Source organism: Cervus canadensis, chromosome 30, assembly GCF_019320065.1.
Source record: "Cervus canadensis isolate Bull #8, Minnesota chromosome 30, ASM1932006v1, whole genome shotgun sequence".
NCBI classification, from domain to species: domain Eukaryota; kingdom Metazoa; phylum Chordata; class Mammalia; order Artiodactyla; family Cervidae; genus Cervus; species Cervus canadensis.
Genome location: NC_057415.1, coordinates 27682142 through 27695965, shown reverse-complemented (window position 1 = coordinate 27695965; position 13824 = coordinate 27682142). Strand labels below are relative to the sequence as shown.

Genomic DNA, 13824 nt, shown 5'->3' with positions numbered 1-13824 from the left:
TTTCTCTCTTTTATCTGCATGTAGGGAAACAAAGAACTATGGGATAGGGAAGCCACACAACTCAAACAGCCTGCATCCTGAGGCACTGCTTATAGGAAAGTCATCCAGGAATACCCTTGACCAAGAATATTCATACTGGATTTTGTCTAGAGACAATTATTCCTTTTTTGCACTAAGTCAATGAGATTTTAGGGTTGTTTTTAGCAGCAATTAATGTAACTTTCCCTGTCTGATACAGTTTCACCTTGGTTCTCCTTATATTAGAATTAACTACTGTAGGATTTCCTTTCTGCATAAACCTAAGAGGTGGAAAGTACTGACTGAGTGTAAGAGTGGCCAATTCAGAGAAGGAATCTACTGTACAGGATGAAATAAAACCATTATAAATTGGTAAATTTAGGAAAAATTTAAGTGGCCAGACAGAACTTGAAGAGAAATCAGACCTCAAATGTGAGGAGATAGACAAAACAGGAAGAACTATGAAATGGCTTGCCTTTTCATAATCATGACAGAGGAAAGTTAAGAACAAAGAAGTTGCTCTGATCAAACACAGCAAAGGCCTAACTCAAGGCTGTACTGCACAAATCCACTTCCAGTTGTGGGCTTCCCAGGTGGCTGAGTGGTAAAGAATCACCTGCCAATGCAGATGTGGGCTCAATAACTGGGGTCAGTGAGATTCCCTAGAGAAGGAAATGGCAACCTACTCTAGTATTCTTGCCTGGGAAATCTCACAGACAGAGGAGCCTTGTGTTTTGTTATTTATAGCTGAAAATATTCCTGATATAATTTATAAGTCTTTATAAAAAATTTTAAATATTTTACAGTTAAATTGGTTTAATCTTATATTGTTTTACAAAAGACACATTCCACTACCTGAAAGCAAATCATCTTACCTCATTCGTCCATAGTTGATACTGTAGTGCAAATGTAGTAAAGTCTCTTGGAATACAGAAAAACTTGCATTCTGAAGTAGAGGAGGCATGAGAAGTATTCTTGACTTGTTCAAAGTTTTTATTAATCAATTCCAGAATCAAAGGATCAATAAGGAACACGGGTACATTTTGACTGGATGTTAGCATAATAAATTTTTTAACTGCACGCTGTTTGAGAGGAAAAGAATTCCCTTAATTCTTCTAAACCAATACAATAATCTAGCTCATTAAATTTTATTCATTAATTTTATAAGAATACATATAGAGTGCTTATTCAATAGATACCAGGCTTACTATTTTGCTAACAATAAAAAACCCACAAATAAATAATACACCATACCTGCTCTCAAGAAGTGCACAGTCTACTGAGGATGATGTACAAATATTTACAATATAAGGTAAGTACAGAACAGTAATCAACTAATTAACTGTATATCAAAAGGATATCAAAATCTTCACAGAGGAAGCAGTATCTGAGATGAGAACTCTGGACTTACAAATTATTCCCTTCGTAGTAGCTAAATCTTTTCAAGCAAAAGTTGGAGAAGAAATACCAGGTCTTTCAATTTTAAATAAATTAATCATGTCAACATTTTCAAAACCAAAAATAAACTGTATGTGGAACTTTTCTTCATATTTGAAATACTGCTTAATAATCTTGCCAAGAAAAAGACAAACTAAAATACACTGTCTGCTTGACCATTCCTGTATACAGTTTGACTTTCTAATAATACTGTAATACTGATATTTTAAAATACAATTCCACTGAGCAGTAAGCAGAACATTCTACTGCAAAAAATAAGTTTTGAAAAAAAAAAAAAAATAAGTTTTGAAATCAGAATGGAAACCGAATAATCACACTTAGGAGTAAACAGTATCTAAGAGTAGCCAAGATAAACAGAATAAATAGCATACATTGTTGCTTAAAAGCCTACGTTAATGAAAGCAATAATGACTTCAAAAGGATGTATGCCCATCAAAAAAGATGTTTCATGGAATTAAGGATAAATGATTACTCACAAAAATCTGAAGAAACTTATAAAAACATATACAAGATAATAAACAGATTAGAATATCAGGAATTATAAAGATAAAAAAGTGAGATAAATGTATGAATCAGTCTCTTATCCTTTGTTTTTACTGTAGGGTATTATGCAAATACCAAGAATATAATAATCTCTGCTCCAGAGGAATTTATTATCTCTTAGTGGGAGAGACAACTAAATAAAAAGTTAGAATAAACAATGCTATGCCCCAAAATTCAATAACTTAGAGGAAATGGATAAATCCTTTAAAAACAGAATTAACAAAACTACCAGAAGATGAAACAGGAAATCTGATTTGCCTTATAACTATTAACAAAATTGAATTTATTGTATAAAAAAAAGTCTTGCCATCAAAACAAGAAAAAACTCTAGACTAAGACGGTTCACTGGCAAATTCTATCAAAGATTTAAGGAAGAAATAATGTCAATTATACAAAAACTCTTTAGAACTGAGCAGGAGGAAATACTTTGAACTCATTTTGAGGTCAGTGTATTCCTAAAAAACCTGACAAAGACATTACAGAAAGAAAAGTATATACCACTGTCCCTCATGAACACAGATACAATGACATTTAGCAGGATACTAAAAAATTAATTCCTGTAGTTAAAAAAAAGAAAGAAAAAAAAAAAAGAAAATATTATGACCAAGTATAGTTTATCCCAGGAATGAAAGGCAGCATTTGAAAATTAATCCATCATATTAATAGAATAAAGGGAGGAAACCTCTATGAGAATTTCAACACAAAAAAATTTGACAAAATTCAATTCCTATTTCAGGATAAAAACCTCTCAGCAAACCAGGAATAGGACACTTGTTCAGTTTGATAGAATATGAACAAAAAAATCTATTACTGACTTGCAGAAGTTCTTTATTTATCCTTGATATCAATCTTTTGTCAGACACACGTTTTGCAAATATTTTTTATATTTTCTTGGTTCAATTCTGCTTTTCACATATTTATTCATTTGGGGAAGCACCACAACTCAATGAATGAGGATTTTGGAAGCAAGCAGTTAGAATCTGGAATCAGTCACTTATTAGCCAACCAACCTTAACCTTTTTAAGTGAACTGAGGACAAACATGTATTAACATCATCAAGTTCGCATGACTAAATGTGATACTCCATATAAATCACTTGGCACAGTGTCTTCCCCTTACCCTCTATCACCTACTCCCACTTCCTACCAAGCTAGCTATTAAAACTGTCATAATTCAACAAATACTTATTAAGTATATAAGTGAATGAACTAAACGATCTTGGCAATTGAGGAGTTTCTCGACTGTCATACATACCCACTGTGTTCTGTCAAATCCAATTTGGCTTCCTTTGGATTTTGATAAACCAGATCCATTCTAGGAAGATAACAAAAATAAAAGTTAGTAAATGCAAAGCCCAGCACTTAACATTACATTTAGGGGAGGTATGAAGTTCAACCTATATAACTGGCTAATAATCATTAAAAAGCATAATCTAAATACACACAGTCATGAGCTAAAAAGTCTACAATTATATAACTACCCAAGATGGACAGCACTGAGACTGCTAAAACAGGCATATATGGTCAACATCTCAGAATCTATTAATTTCCATCAAATAATAGTAAACTCTTTGCTATCTCTTTCAAATTAGTATATTTATAAGATCTTCAGAAGCTACTAGATTCTAAATCATTGTCTCTCTATCTTTATGCCTAAAGGTTTATAATAAAGGTAAGTTATAACACTACACTTCCCTGTTAGGCACTATATTAAAATCGACTTTGTACCAAAGTAAACTAACTCTAACATTTTATCAAAATTATTTATCACTGAACTCTTTCCAAAGAGTGATGATATGTTTGTAAAAATAACAATTTTCACATAATTCTCTCAGAAAATTTCAACATCACTGAAACTTTGCACCTCTGACTTTTAGTGTGTTATTATTATAATCTTTAACTGCAATTCTGAATTGCTTCTTACCACACCTATGAAGAGGAGAATTTCAAAGAAATATTTCTGCAAGGATTTTAAAAACAAAACCGATTAACTGTATGTACTGCAAGAGGAAGTATGTTAGGAAGATAAACAGCTAAAACGAAGTTTAATAATGAGAAGGCAGGGAAAAAAAGTTACCTTCGTTGATAAATAGTGCTTGTAGTAGTACAACTGAAATAGCAGAAATGCAGAACTTGTCAAAGTTAAAAGCACCAAAATCACGTTCTTACTGATTCTACTCATCAGTCTGCAATGGTCACTTGGTTGTCTTTTGAAAGTAACCCAGTTGGTTTCATCTTTTGGGGTAAAAAGGTAATCCTGTTTTCTGTGAACAATATTTCTGAAGAGACAAAAAAAAGCCTATATTTAATTTTTCACCTTTATTAACCATGAAAAAGTTACCTAAAGTTCAACAGAACATTCTTTGATTTGGTAATGTCCTATCCTAAAGAAATCATCAGATATAAGACCAAACCTGGAAGAACAAAAATGTTTATCATGGCATTCTTTACAACTGCAAAAAATAAGTGGGATATCTATAAAAACTGACCAACAGAGATGGGAAGGATTCTCCCCTAGGGTTTCTGATTCAGTAGAACTGGGGTGAGGCCTCTGAGTTTGCAATTCTGATGCATTCTCAGGTGATGCTGATGCACATACTAAGAACCACTGCCAGAGAAAAAATAAACTTTTGGTCAAGGAACATCACCTGTGTAACATCACTTCTGTTGTGATGTAGATGTAGTGTATGTGATGTGTATGTAATGTGATGTAGAATGTGGTCAGTTTTTATATATATCCCATATACATCTTCAGTTTTTGGCAAGTGTAAAAAAAAGTCATGATGAAAAATTCGGTTCTTTTTTAACATGTACACACTGCTTTATCTACTTATTTTTGACCGCACTGGGTCCTCATTGCTGCACGCGGGCTTTCCCTAGTTGCAGAGAGCAGGGGTCACTCTCCAGCTGCGATGTGTGGGCTTCTCACGTGCAGGGGCTTCTCTCGTTGTGCAGTGCAGGCGCTACGGGCTCGGTAGTTGCCACTTGCTGGCTCTAGGGCGTGCAGGCTTCCGTAGCTGTGGCACAGGCGCTCATTAGTTGTGGCTTGCAGGGTCCAGAATGTGAGCTCAGCCGTCGTGGTACACAGGCTTAGCTGCTCCATGGCATGTGGAATCTTCTCGGATCAGGGACTGAACCCATGTCCCCTACGTCACCAGGGAATTCCTTAAAGTTTCTGTTCATCTTTGGTCCCAACTGACTATTCCTTTAGAACAAGTAATTTAATACAGTTCTACTTCTTCTTACCTCCTCTTCACTGTTTGATTTTGGTCACACACACTACATTTGGTTCTTTAAATGTTTATCTTTATTCCTTTATCTATATATTAATACCTCTATTACTTCATGTATAAACTTTGTCTTTAGCTCTCCAGCTAAAAAATAAGAGGAAATCTATTAACACCTTCTATATCTCTCCTTTTAATCCTGACTTTTATTAGTTCATTTTTTCTGTAATACAAATCTCTCAGCTTTTAAAATCTTATTCCTACTGTTTCCCTGCCATTCCATCACTGTTCCATCTCTGTTCATCTACTAGATGGCTGATATTCATCTTCCCCTTAGAATATGGGCATTATTTACCTTGAGTTCTTGCATTGTTCAAAAACAGGTGTCAACTAATAGTTTGGCTTTGAGGTCATACCCTCTTTCCTCTGATGACTTACAGGATTTGTACCACTGTCCTGCAATGCTAAATACTCCCTTCACAATATGTGAGCCTTTCCCTGGCACTACAGGGAAGATGATCTTTTTAACGGATGAGCAAAGAACACATTCCTTAGTTTTGAAATACAATTTTTTAAAAACTAGGTCATGTAATGATGTTAATGATTGTTATTAGTTTTTCTTCATTATGTGCCCTTCCATTATGTGCCTCTCCATTATGTGCCCTTGATTCTGTAGAATCAAGATTTCTTTCCCTACAACAGGTTTTCTTATGTGTTTTGAATACTTTTCTGTTCTAATGTTGAATTTCTATTTCCAGAACTATAATTAAGCATTTGTTTCATCTCCTTTCATTCCCATTTCACTTTGCTCAACTTTCAGAAGCCTGTCGTCATATCCCTTACTGAGTTTTCAGCAACATTAATTCTCCTTTCTGTTTTCTATGTGGCTTTTTATTCCTGATTATATTTTTCTTTCTTTTCTTTCTTGAGTTCTGCCAAATTATGACTCATTATTTACCACTGTCTTACTATTTCTCCCTAGCCAGTTAGCTTTCTCTATTGTTTTAAAGAAGTGGCTGTGTTGGGCTTAGTCACTCAGTCGTGTTCAACTCTTTGCAACCCCCTGGACTATAGCCTGCCAGCCTCCTCCGCCCATGGGATTCTCCAGGTAAGAATGCTGGAGAGGGTTGCCATGCCCTCCTCCAGGGTATCTTCCCAACCCAGGGATCAAACCCAGGTCTCCCACATTGTAAGCAGATTCTTTACCAGCTGAGCTACCAGGGAAGCTCTTAAAGAAGTGGTTGTCTCCTTAAATTTGTTACGCCACCACAGCTTTCTCACGGGTCTTCGTCACTCGTTTTTCCATTTCCTTTTGCTTTTCTTTCTGTAACACTTTTGTGTACATATTGTACTCATTTTCTTTTTATCATTATTTATCTTTGAATGACATGAACTTCACCCAGGACAATTATTTGCAAGAGGATTTTAGGAGGAAGAATTAAGGCTGTGTTCTGGACTAGAAGGTAGTCTCTCTAGCCTACAAGAAAGCTCTTTATGACACAGGGTGTTCTGTGCATGTGTGTAAGAGAGAGACAATGTATGTGAGAACAAGGAAGAGAAAGATGTTTAGCCATTATTTCTTGCCTCATCAAAAGAGTGCTTCCTGCAAAGATCATGTATCGGTGTGCTTTCTCATTTGTTCTTCCTTTCCTGCTAGATGTTGCCAAACAGTCCAAGGAAGCTTCTCCTACTGCTTTTCTACGCACCCTGACACCACTGTAAATAGATCTATCTTTCATTGCTCTGTCAGTTCTACCTGAGATCTCTTTCTGTCAGAATGCTCTTTTAATCTCTCCTGCTTACATTTGACAATCAGTTCTCAAATATTTCAATTTGGGATACAGGACTCTAGCCCTATCGAAAATGTAATTATAACTGACCCTTGAACAATGCAGGGATTAGGGACACCAACATTCTATGCAGCTAAAAATCTGCATATCTTATAGTTGGCCCTCCATATACATACGTAGTTCCTTGGTATCTGTGTTTTTTTTTCATATATGTGGTTTGCATCTGTGGATTCAACTATCCAGGGGTCATATAATACTGTAGTATTTACTACTGAAAAAAATCCACATGTAGCAGTTCAAACTTGTGTTGTTCAAAGGTCAACTATACATCTCTGTCTCTCATTTTCCTGGCTGTTTCAGGGTAATTTTGGATAGAAGAGGGCACAAATGTTTTTACTCTGCCATCTTTAAATCAGAATTCATAGGATTTTGAAACAATCCAAATGGGCTTCCAGAATGAAAGTCTATATATATCAAACATCCAATGATGTTACATAAAGTCAACAACCTACTTAAGAGAACTATCACCAGTGATGTAAGTAATCTACTTGATTTACAGATAATGCATCAAGCAAAGATAACTGAAGAAATCATCATCATAGTCTATCTCCTAAAACTGTAAAAATTAGCAACATCAAACAATGGTATTAGTTCTGCTGTCAGCCAAAACCTTTTAAGATAAGACAGTCAAATATGTACTATTATAAGGATAGCTCACAAGATAATAAAAAGAACAGCCTTCATTTTCAGTATTTAAGCTCAGTTTTTTGTAATTGTGTTAAAAAGTACATCAATGTATTATACTCTGATTCCTAAAATCTAAAGTAACACTTGGAGTGTGCTATAGTCCAGTCTTTCCTGTGCCTGAATTAACAAATGGAAAGAAAATATAAAAGACCTATATAAACCACTATAGAAAAATAAAGTCAGAATTAATATCTTGTTCTCTTTTTGGACATAACTCTAACCTACTATTAATTCTTACATAAACTAAAGCTCCAAAATATATCATCAGTCACAACTACATTTTTATTATCAAGATGATATCCAATTAACTTTATTTCATTATTTATTTTCTGTGAATAACAAACCAATTCAACTAACTGCAAAGATAAGAAAACATTCCTTTTTGCTAGCACCATGTCTTCATTAGGAATGGAATCACCACTTTAAAATGAGTAATGTTATACTTAAGAGGCCAAGGCTTATTGAGTTTACCTCTAAAATATCTCTTGCACCAACTTCCTCTTCTTTCTTCACTGTCATTCTAATTTAAACTCTAACTGTACAAATGTCTTAATTCTAATTGATGTCCCAAGCTAAGCTCCACTTTCTGCCTACTCATAATCTTACACTGATAGACATACCAAGCTACTGATAAAAGAATCAAATTACATCATCATCAAATTTTTTCAATAGTTCCTTACCACCTACAAGTAAAGCTCAAGTTTCACATAAATTTGACCCATGAACAACACGGATTTGAACTACACAGGCCCACTTACACACAGATTCTTTTTCAATAATAAACACTACAGTATTACATAATCTGCTGTTGACTTAATTTGGAGATATGAAACTGCAGACATGGAGGGCTGACTCTCTTACATGTAGATTTTTGACTGTGTAAAGAATGGTGCCTACCATCCAGTTCTACAAGAATCAAGTCTTTAGCCAATGCAGTTGCTAACCTACAATACATGTGAAAGGAAATCAGGGTGAAGGGCAGGATGAAGCACTCTGTCCTCTGGGAAAACAGGCCTCTAGATAGTTAGAAATATTTCAGGAGAAACCATTTATGAACCTGTACTCTTACATCTTCCCACATTTAGAAAAGCACTAAAATCATTAACTGAGATACGTGTTCCTTGTGACTAGAAGTAAACTTCTACAGAGATGTGTGCACAAGGGCACATACCTCTTTGCAAAATTATGTATCTACTGACCTCCCCTATCTACTTCCTCTTCTAAGAAATTACTCAGAACTATCTGAGACTGTCTCCCAAATAAAACTGAAACTCACAGCTCGCACAATGTGTGTTTTTATTTCAGTTGACAGACGTCTGGCACCCACGACTGCACTGTTTAAGGGTCAAACACAGAAGCATTCAAGGGCATTCACAATCTAACTGAACACAAGGCAAATTTTCTAGACTTTCTCCCACTTCACACACTCCATGGTCTTTGCCCAAGTATTCCTGGAATACACACACTTTCCTACCTCTTTGCTTTTGTTCACTCCCTCTTGTCTGAAGTATTCTCATCTATTTCCAGAGAACCAGTTCTATACCTCTTTACACAGCTCCTCTCAATGACCTTCCTTTTATGAAGTCTTTCATGCTCTTCCAAGTCAGAAGCAATCTCTTCCAGCTATAAATTCCTAGTCTTACCTTCTTGCAAGGAATAAATATTTACTGTCTACCTTAAAAGGGAGAGATGCCAACAAAAGGCTAAGCCCTAAAGAGAAAATGATGAGTAAAATACAGTTCCCTATCTTCAAAGATTTTAAAGATGAGTATATGAGAGTTTTTAAAAGAATGGTGATTGATGGTGGTGGAAGGTAAGAAGTCCTAAAGAATAGCATGGGAAGTTTTTTCCAAAATGCACAACTACCATTCTTACCACCCTCACATCTACTAAGAACCACTATTCTGGTTTGTGCTAGACTGTATCAGAGATAAATATAGAGAACTCCTTGTTGCCAAATTCAGACTGAACCACTAGACCATTCAGGTATGACCTAAATCAGATCCCTTATGATTATACAGTGGAAGTGCGAAATAGATTTAAGAGACTAGATCTGATAGATAGAGTGCCTGATGAACTATGGATGGAGGTTCGTGACAATGTACAGGAGACAGGGATCAAGAAAATCCCTAAGAAAAAGAAATGCAAAAAAGCAAAATGGCTGTCTGAGGAGGCCTTACAAACAGCTGTGAAAGAAGGGAAGCAAAAAGCAAAGGAGAAAAGGAAAGATATATCCATTTGAATGCAGAGTTCCAAATAGCACAGAGAGATAAGAAAGCCTTCTTCAGCGATCAATGCAAAGAAATAGAGGAAAACAATAGAAAGGGAAAGACTAGAGATCTCTTCAAGAAAATTAGAGATACCAAGGGAACATTTCATGCAAAGATGGGCACAGAAATGGTAGGGAACTAACAGAAGCAGAAGATATTAAGAAGAGGTGGCAAGAATACACAGAAGAACTATACAAAAAAGATCTTCACAACCCAGATAATCACGATGGTATAATCACTCACCTAGAGCCAGACATCCTGGAATGTGAAGTCAAGTGGCCCTTAGGAAGCATCACTACAAAAAAAGCTAGTGGAGGTGATGGAATTCCAGTTGAGCTAGTTCAAATACTGAAAGATGATGCTGTGAAAGTGCTGCACTCAATATGCCAGAAAATTTGGAAAACTCAGCAGTGGCCACAGGACTGAAAAAGGTCAGTTTTCATCCCAATCCTAAAGAAAGGCAATGCCAAAGAATGCTCAAACTACCGCACAATTGCACTCATCTCACACGCTAGTAAAGTAATGCTTAAAATACTCCAAGCCAGGCTTCAGCAATATGTGAACCATGAAATTCCAGATGTTCAAGCTGGTTTTAGAAAAGGCAGAGGAACCAGAGATCAAATTGCCAACTTCGCTGGATCATCAAAAAAGCAAGAGAGTTCCAGAAAAACATCTATTTCTGCTTTATTGACTATGGCAAAGTCTTTGACAGTGTGGATCACAATAAACTGTGGAAAATTCTGAAGAGATGGGAATACCAGACCACCTGACTTGTCTCTTAAGAAACCTGTATGCAGGTCAGGAAGTAACAGTTAGAACTGGACATGGAACAACAGACTGGTTCCAAATCGGGGAAGGAGTACCTCAAGGCTGTATATAGTGACCCTGCTTATTTTAACTTATATGCAGAGTACATCATGAGAAATGCTGGGCTGGAAGAAGCACAAGCTGGAATCAAGATTGCCGGGAGAAATATCAATAACCTCAGATATGCAGATGACACCACCCTTATAGCAGAAAGTGAAGAAGAACTAAAGAGCCTCTTGATGAAAGTGAAAGAGGAGAGTGAAAAAGCTGGCTTAAAGCTCAACATTCAGAAAACTAAGATCATGGCATCTGGTCTCATCATTTCCTGGCAAATAGATGGGGGAAACAGTGGAAACAGTGGCTGACTTTATTTTTCTGGGCTCCAAAATCACTGCAGATGGTGATTGCAGCCATGAAATTAAAAGACACTTACTCCTTGGAAGGAAAGTTATGACCAACCTAGACAGCATATTAAAAAGCAGAGACATTACTTTGCCAACAAAGGTCCATCAAATCAAGGCTATAGTTTTTCCATTGGTCATGTATGGATGTGAGAGTTGGACTATAAAGAAAGCTGAGTGCCGAAGAATTGATGCTTTTGAACTGTGGTGTTGGAGAAGACTCTTGAGAGTCCCTAGGACTGCAAGGCGATCCAACCAGTCCATCCTAAAGGAGATCAGTCCTGGGTGTTCACTGGAAGGACTGATGTTGAAGCTGAAACTCCAATACTTTGGCCACCTCATGCAAAGAGCTGACTCATTTGAAAAGACCCTGACTCTGGGAAAGATTGAGGGCAGGAGAAGTAGGGGACGACAGAGGATGAGACGGTTGGATGGCATCACCAACTCGATGGACATGGGTTTGGGTGGACTCCGGGAGCTCGTGATGGACAGGGAGACCTGGCGTGCTGCTGTTCATGGGGTCGCAAAGAGTCGGATACACCTGAGCAACTGAACTGAACTGATCAAGAGTGTAATGGCCATGAAGGAGTAAGTACAGGCTACAATGGAGCACAAAGAGAGGAAACTAACCCTAAGGCTTTTACTATTTTCTATTTTGAATTACAGTTATTGGAATACATGAATCATCACCCCATCACACTTAAAATGACTGAATTAATATCGAGAAATAAGAAGTATGCTAAATATACTCAAATAACTGCACAATGTTCAAGAGAACACAAAACTAATTTTTTTAAGTTTTTATTTTAAAAATTTCTCTGTCCTACAGGAACTTTTATAATAAAACAGAATACGAAATGTGAAAAAGTGGGTTTTTAGAGTTTAATGTCCATACTTAGTTCTAACTCCTGAACAGTAAACATTTAAAAATAACACATGGAGAAATACAGCATAGAACCAAAAGAAAAATATTATTTGTGTATACATTTCTCTTTACATGTGACATTTTAGCTATTAAAAATGCTGGGGAGGACAAGTAATGTATTTTCACTTATACTTAGGTAAAGCTTCATAACGAAAGTGGTATATCATGTCTAATGGAAAAGAAGAACACTACACAGATAGTAAATTTAAATGACGGGATGGTGGGGGGAGACAGAAAATGTTTAAAAAAAAAAAAAAAAACAAGATGTAATGGGGACTCTAAAGGGAGTTATGAGGTTTAAATATCTAAGTATCTTTAAGTTCTAATGCAAATACGAGAAGGCTAATATATAAGTAACCGCCTGCAATGCAGGATACCCCAGTTTAATTCCTGGGTCAGGAAGATCTGCTGGAGAAGGGATAGGCTATCCACGCCAGTATTCATGGGCTTCCCCTGTGGCTCAATTGGTAAAGAATCCACCTGCAATGAGGGAGACCTGGGTTTGATCCCTGGGTTGAGAAGATCCCCCCAGAGAAGGGAAAGGTGACCCACTCCAGTATTCTGGCCTGGAGACTATATAGTCCATGGGGGCGCAGAGTTGAACATGACTGAGCAACTTTCACACTACAGCACAGAATTAGTCTTAGATGACTTGGGAACAGTCTCTAACCAGCGCATGAACTAGGATTTGGCAATTAAGAAGAAAGGAACGAACAGATCTGCTTCCCAACTGAACCTTTAACAGGCTGTAGGTGTCAGTTATCAGTCCTCTCAGTCTTTGAGCCTGGGGTAACTAGAGACCAAGACTGCCACCTCCAGTCAAGAACAAACACATTCTTTTACCCTTTCTTTTGTCCTTTATTATCCATTTGTATCAAGGCATGAGAAAGGCTGGAAAAAACTAGTGGTAGATGAAAGCCGCACACAAATTTGAAGGAAAAATGTATAAGATAGGAAGCTCAAGATAGTTCTCAGGCTCTTACTACAACCAAGAGCAGCATTTCATATTCTTTCAGCTTCCCATTGCCATTTCACGTTATCATTTGTTCTTTGATGGTAATAGCATGAAAAATTTTGGCATCTACCTTAACCTGACACCCGTCCCCCATTACTCTTTTGAGGATTATTTTGGTAGGGATCTGTTTGAAAGAACGTCAAACTGTCTGACTTTTTAATTCCACTTCTCCCCACTAGTGCCTTCTGAATCACCTCTCTTTGTATCAGAGGCCCTTGAACAAGAAATAACTGGACCTAGAAGTGAAGTTAGGTTCATAAGATGATGTGTGTTAGCCTGGTGCCCTCAATGCTGCTAGATCCAATTTATTCAGGAACACTGAAAAATGAGAGGAAGGCAGAGGCAGTAATAGAATTGAGATTCAAATATGTCCTGCACTGCAAAATAAAACAGGAGGCTAAATTAGAGAAGAGAGGGTAGTGTAAACAGTCAAACCACTGTAGTGAAATAAAGCAAACTGGAAGACATACAGAGAAAATGCTTCTGAAGATGTATTCAGAGAGAAGATGGGGAAAAAAAGCCAACATTTTCCACCGCTGTAAGCCAAGAACACCCCAGTAGCAACAGATGCTATCCATCTTACTTAAATATCGCTGGTCCTATATACTGTTCTTTTCCTTTCAT

The 13824-nt window shown here is 36.7% G+C and overlaps 1 protein-coding gene across 4 annotated transcripts in view; it reads right to left on the bottom strand.

The window, feature by feature from the left end:
• FKTN (fukutin) overlaps positions 1 to 13824 on the bottom strand; it is a 112654-nt gene that overhangs the window by 93503 nt on the left and 5327 nt on the right. For all 4 annotated transcript variants that reach the window (XM_043452957.1, XM_043452958.1, XM_043452961.1 and 1 more), the window contains exons 2-4: positions 4096 to 4297; positions 3274 to 3333; positions 894 to 1100 (exon numbers count right to left, since the gene is read on the bottom strand). In XM_043452957.1, the coding sequence (XP_043308892.1) occupies positions 894 to 1100; positions 3274 to 3333; positions 4096 to 4200 (372 nt within the window). In that variant the 5' untranslated portion in view covers positions 4201 to 4297. The remainder of the gene's footprint in view (positions 1 to 893; positions 1101 to 3273; positions 3334 to 4095; positions 4298 to 13824) is intronic.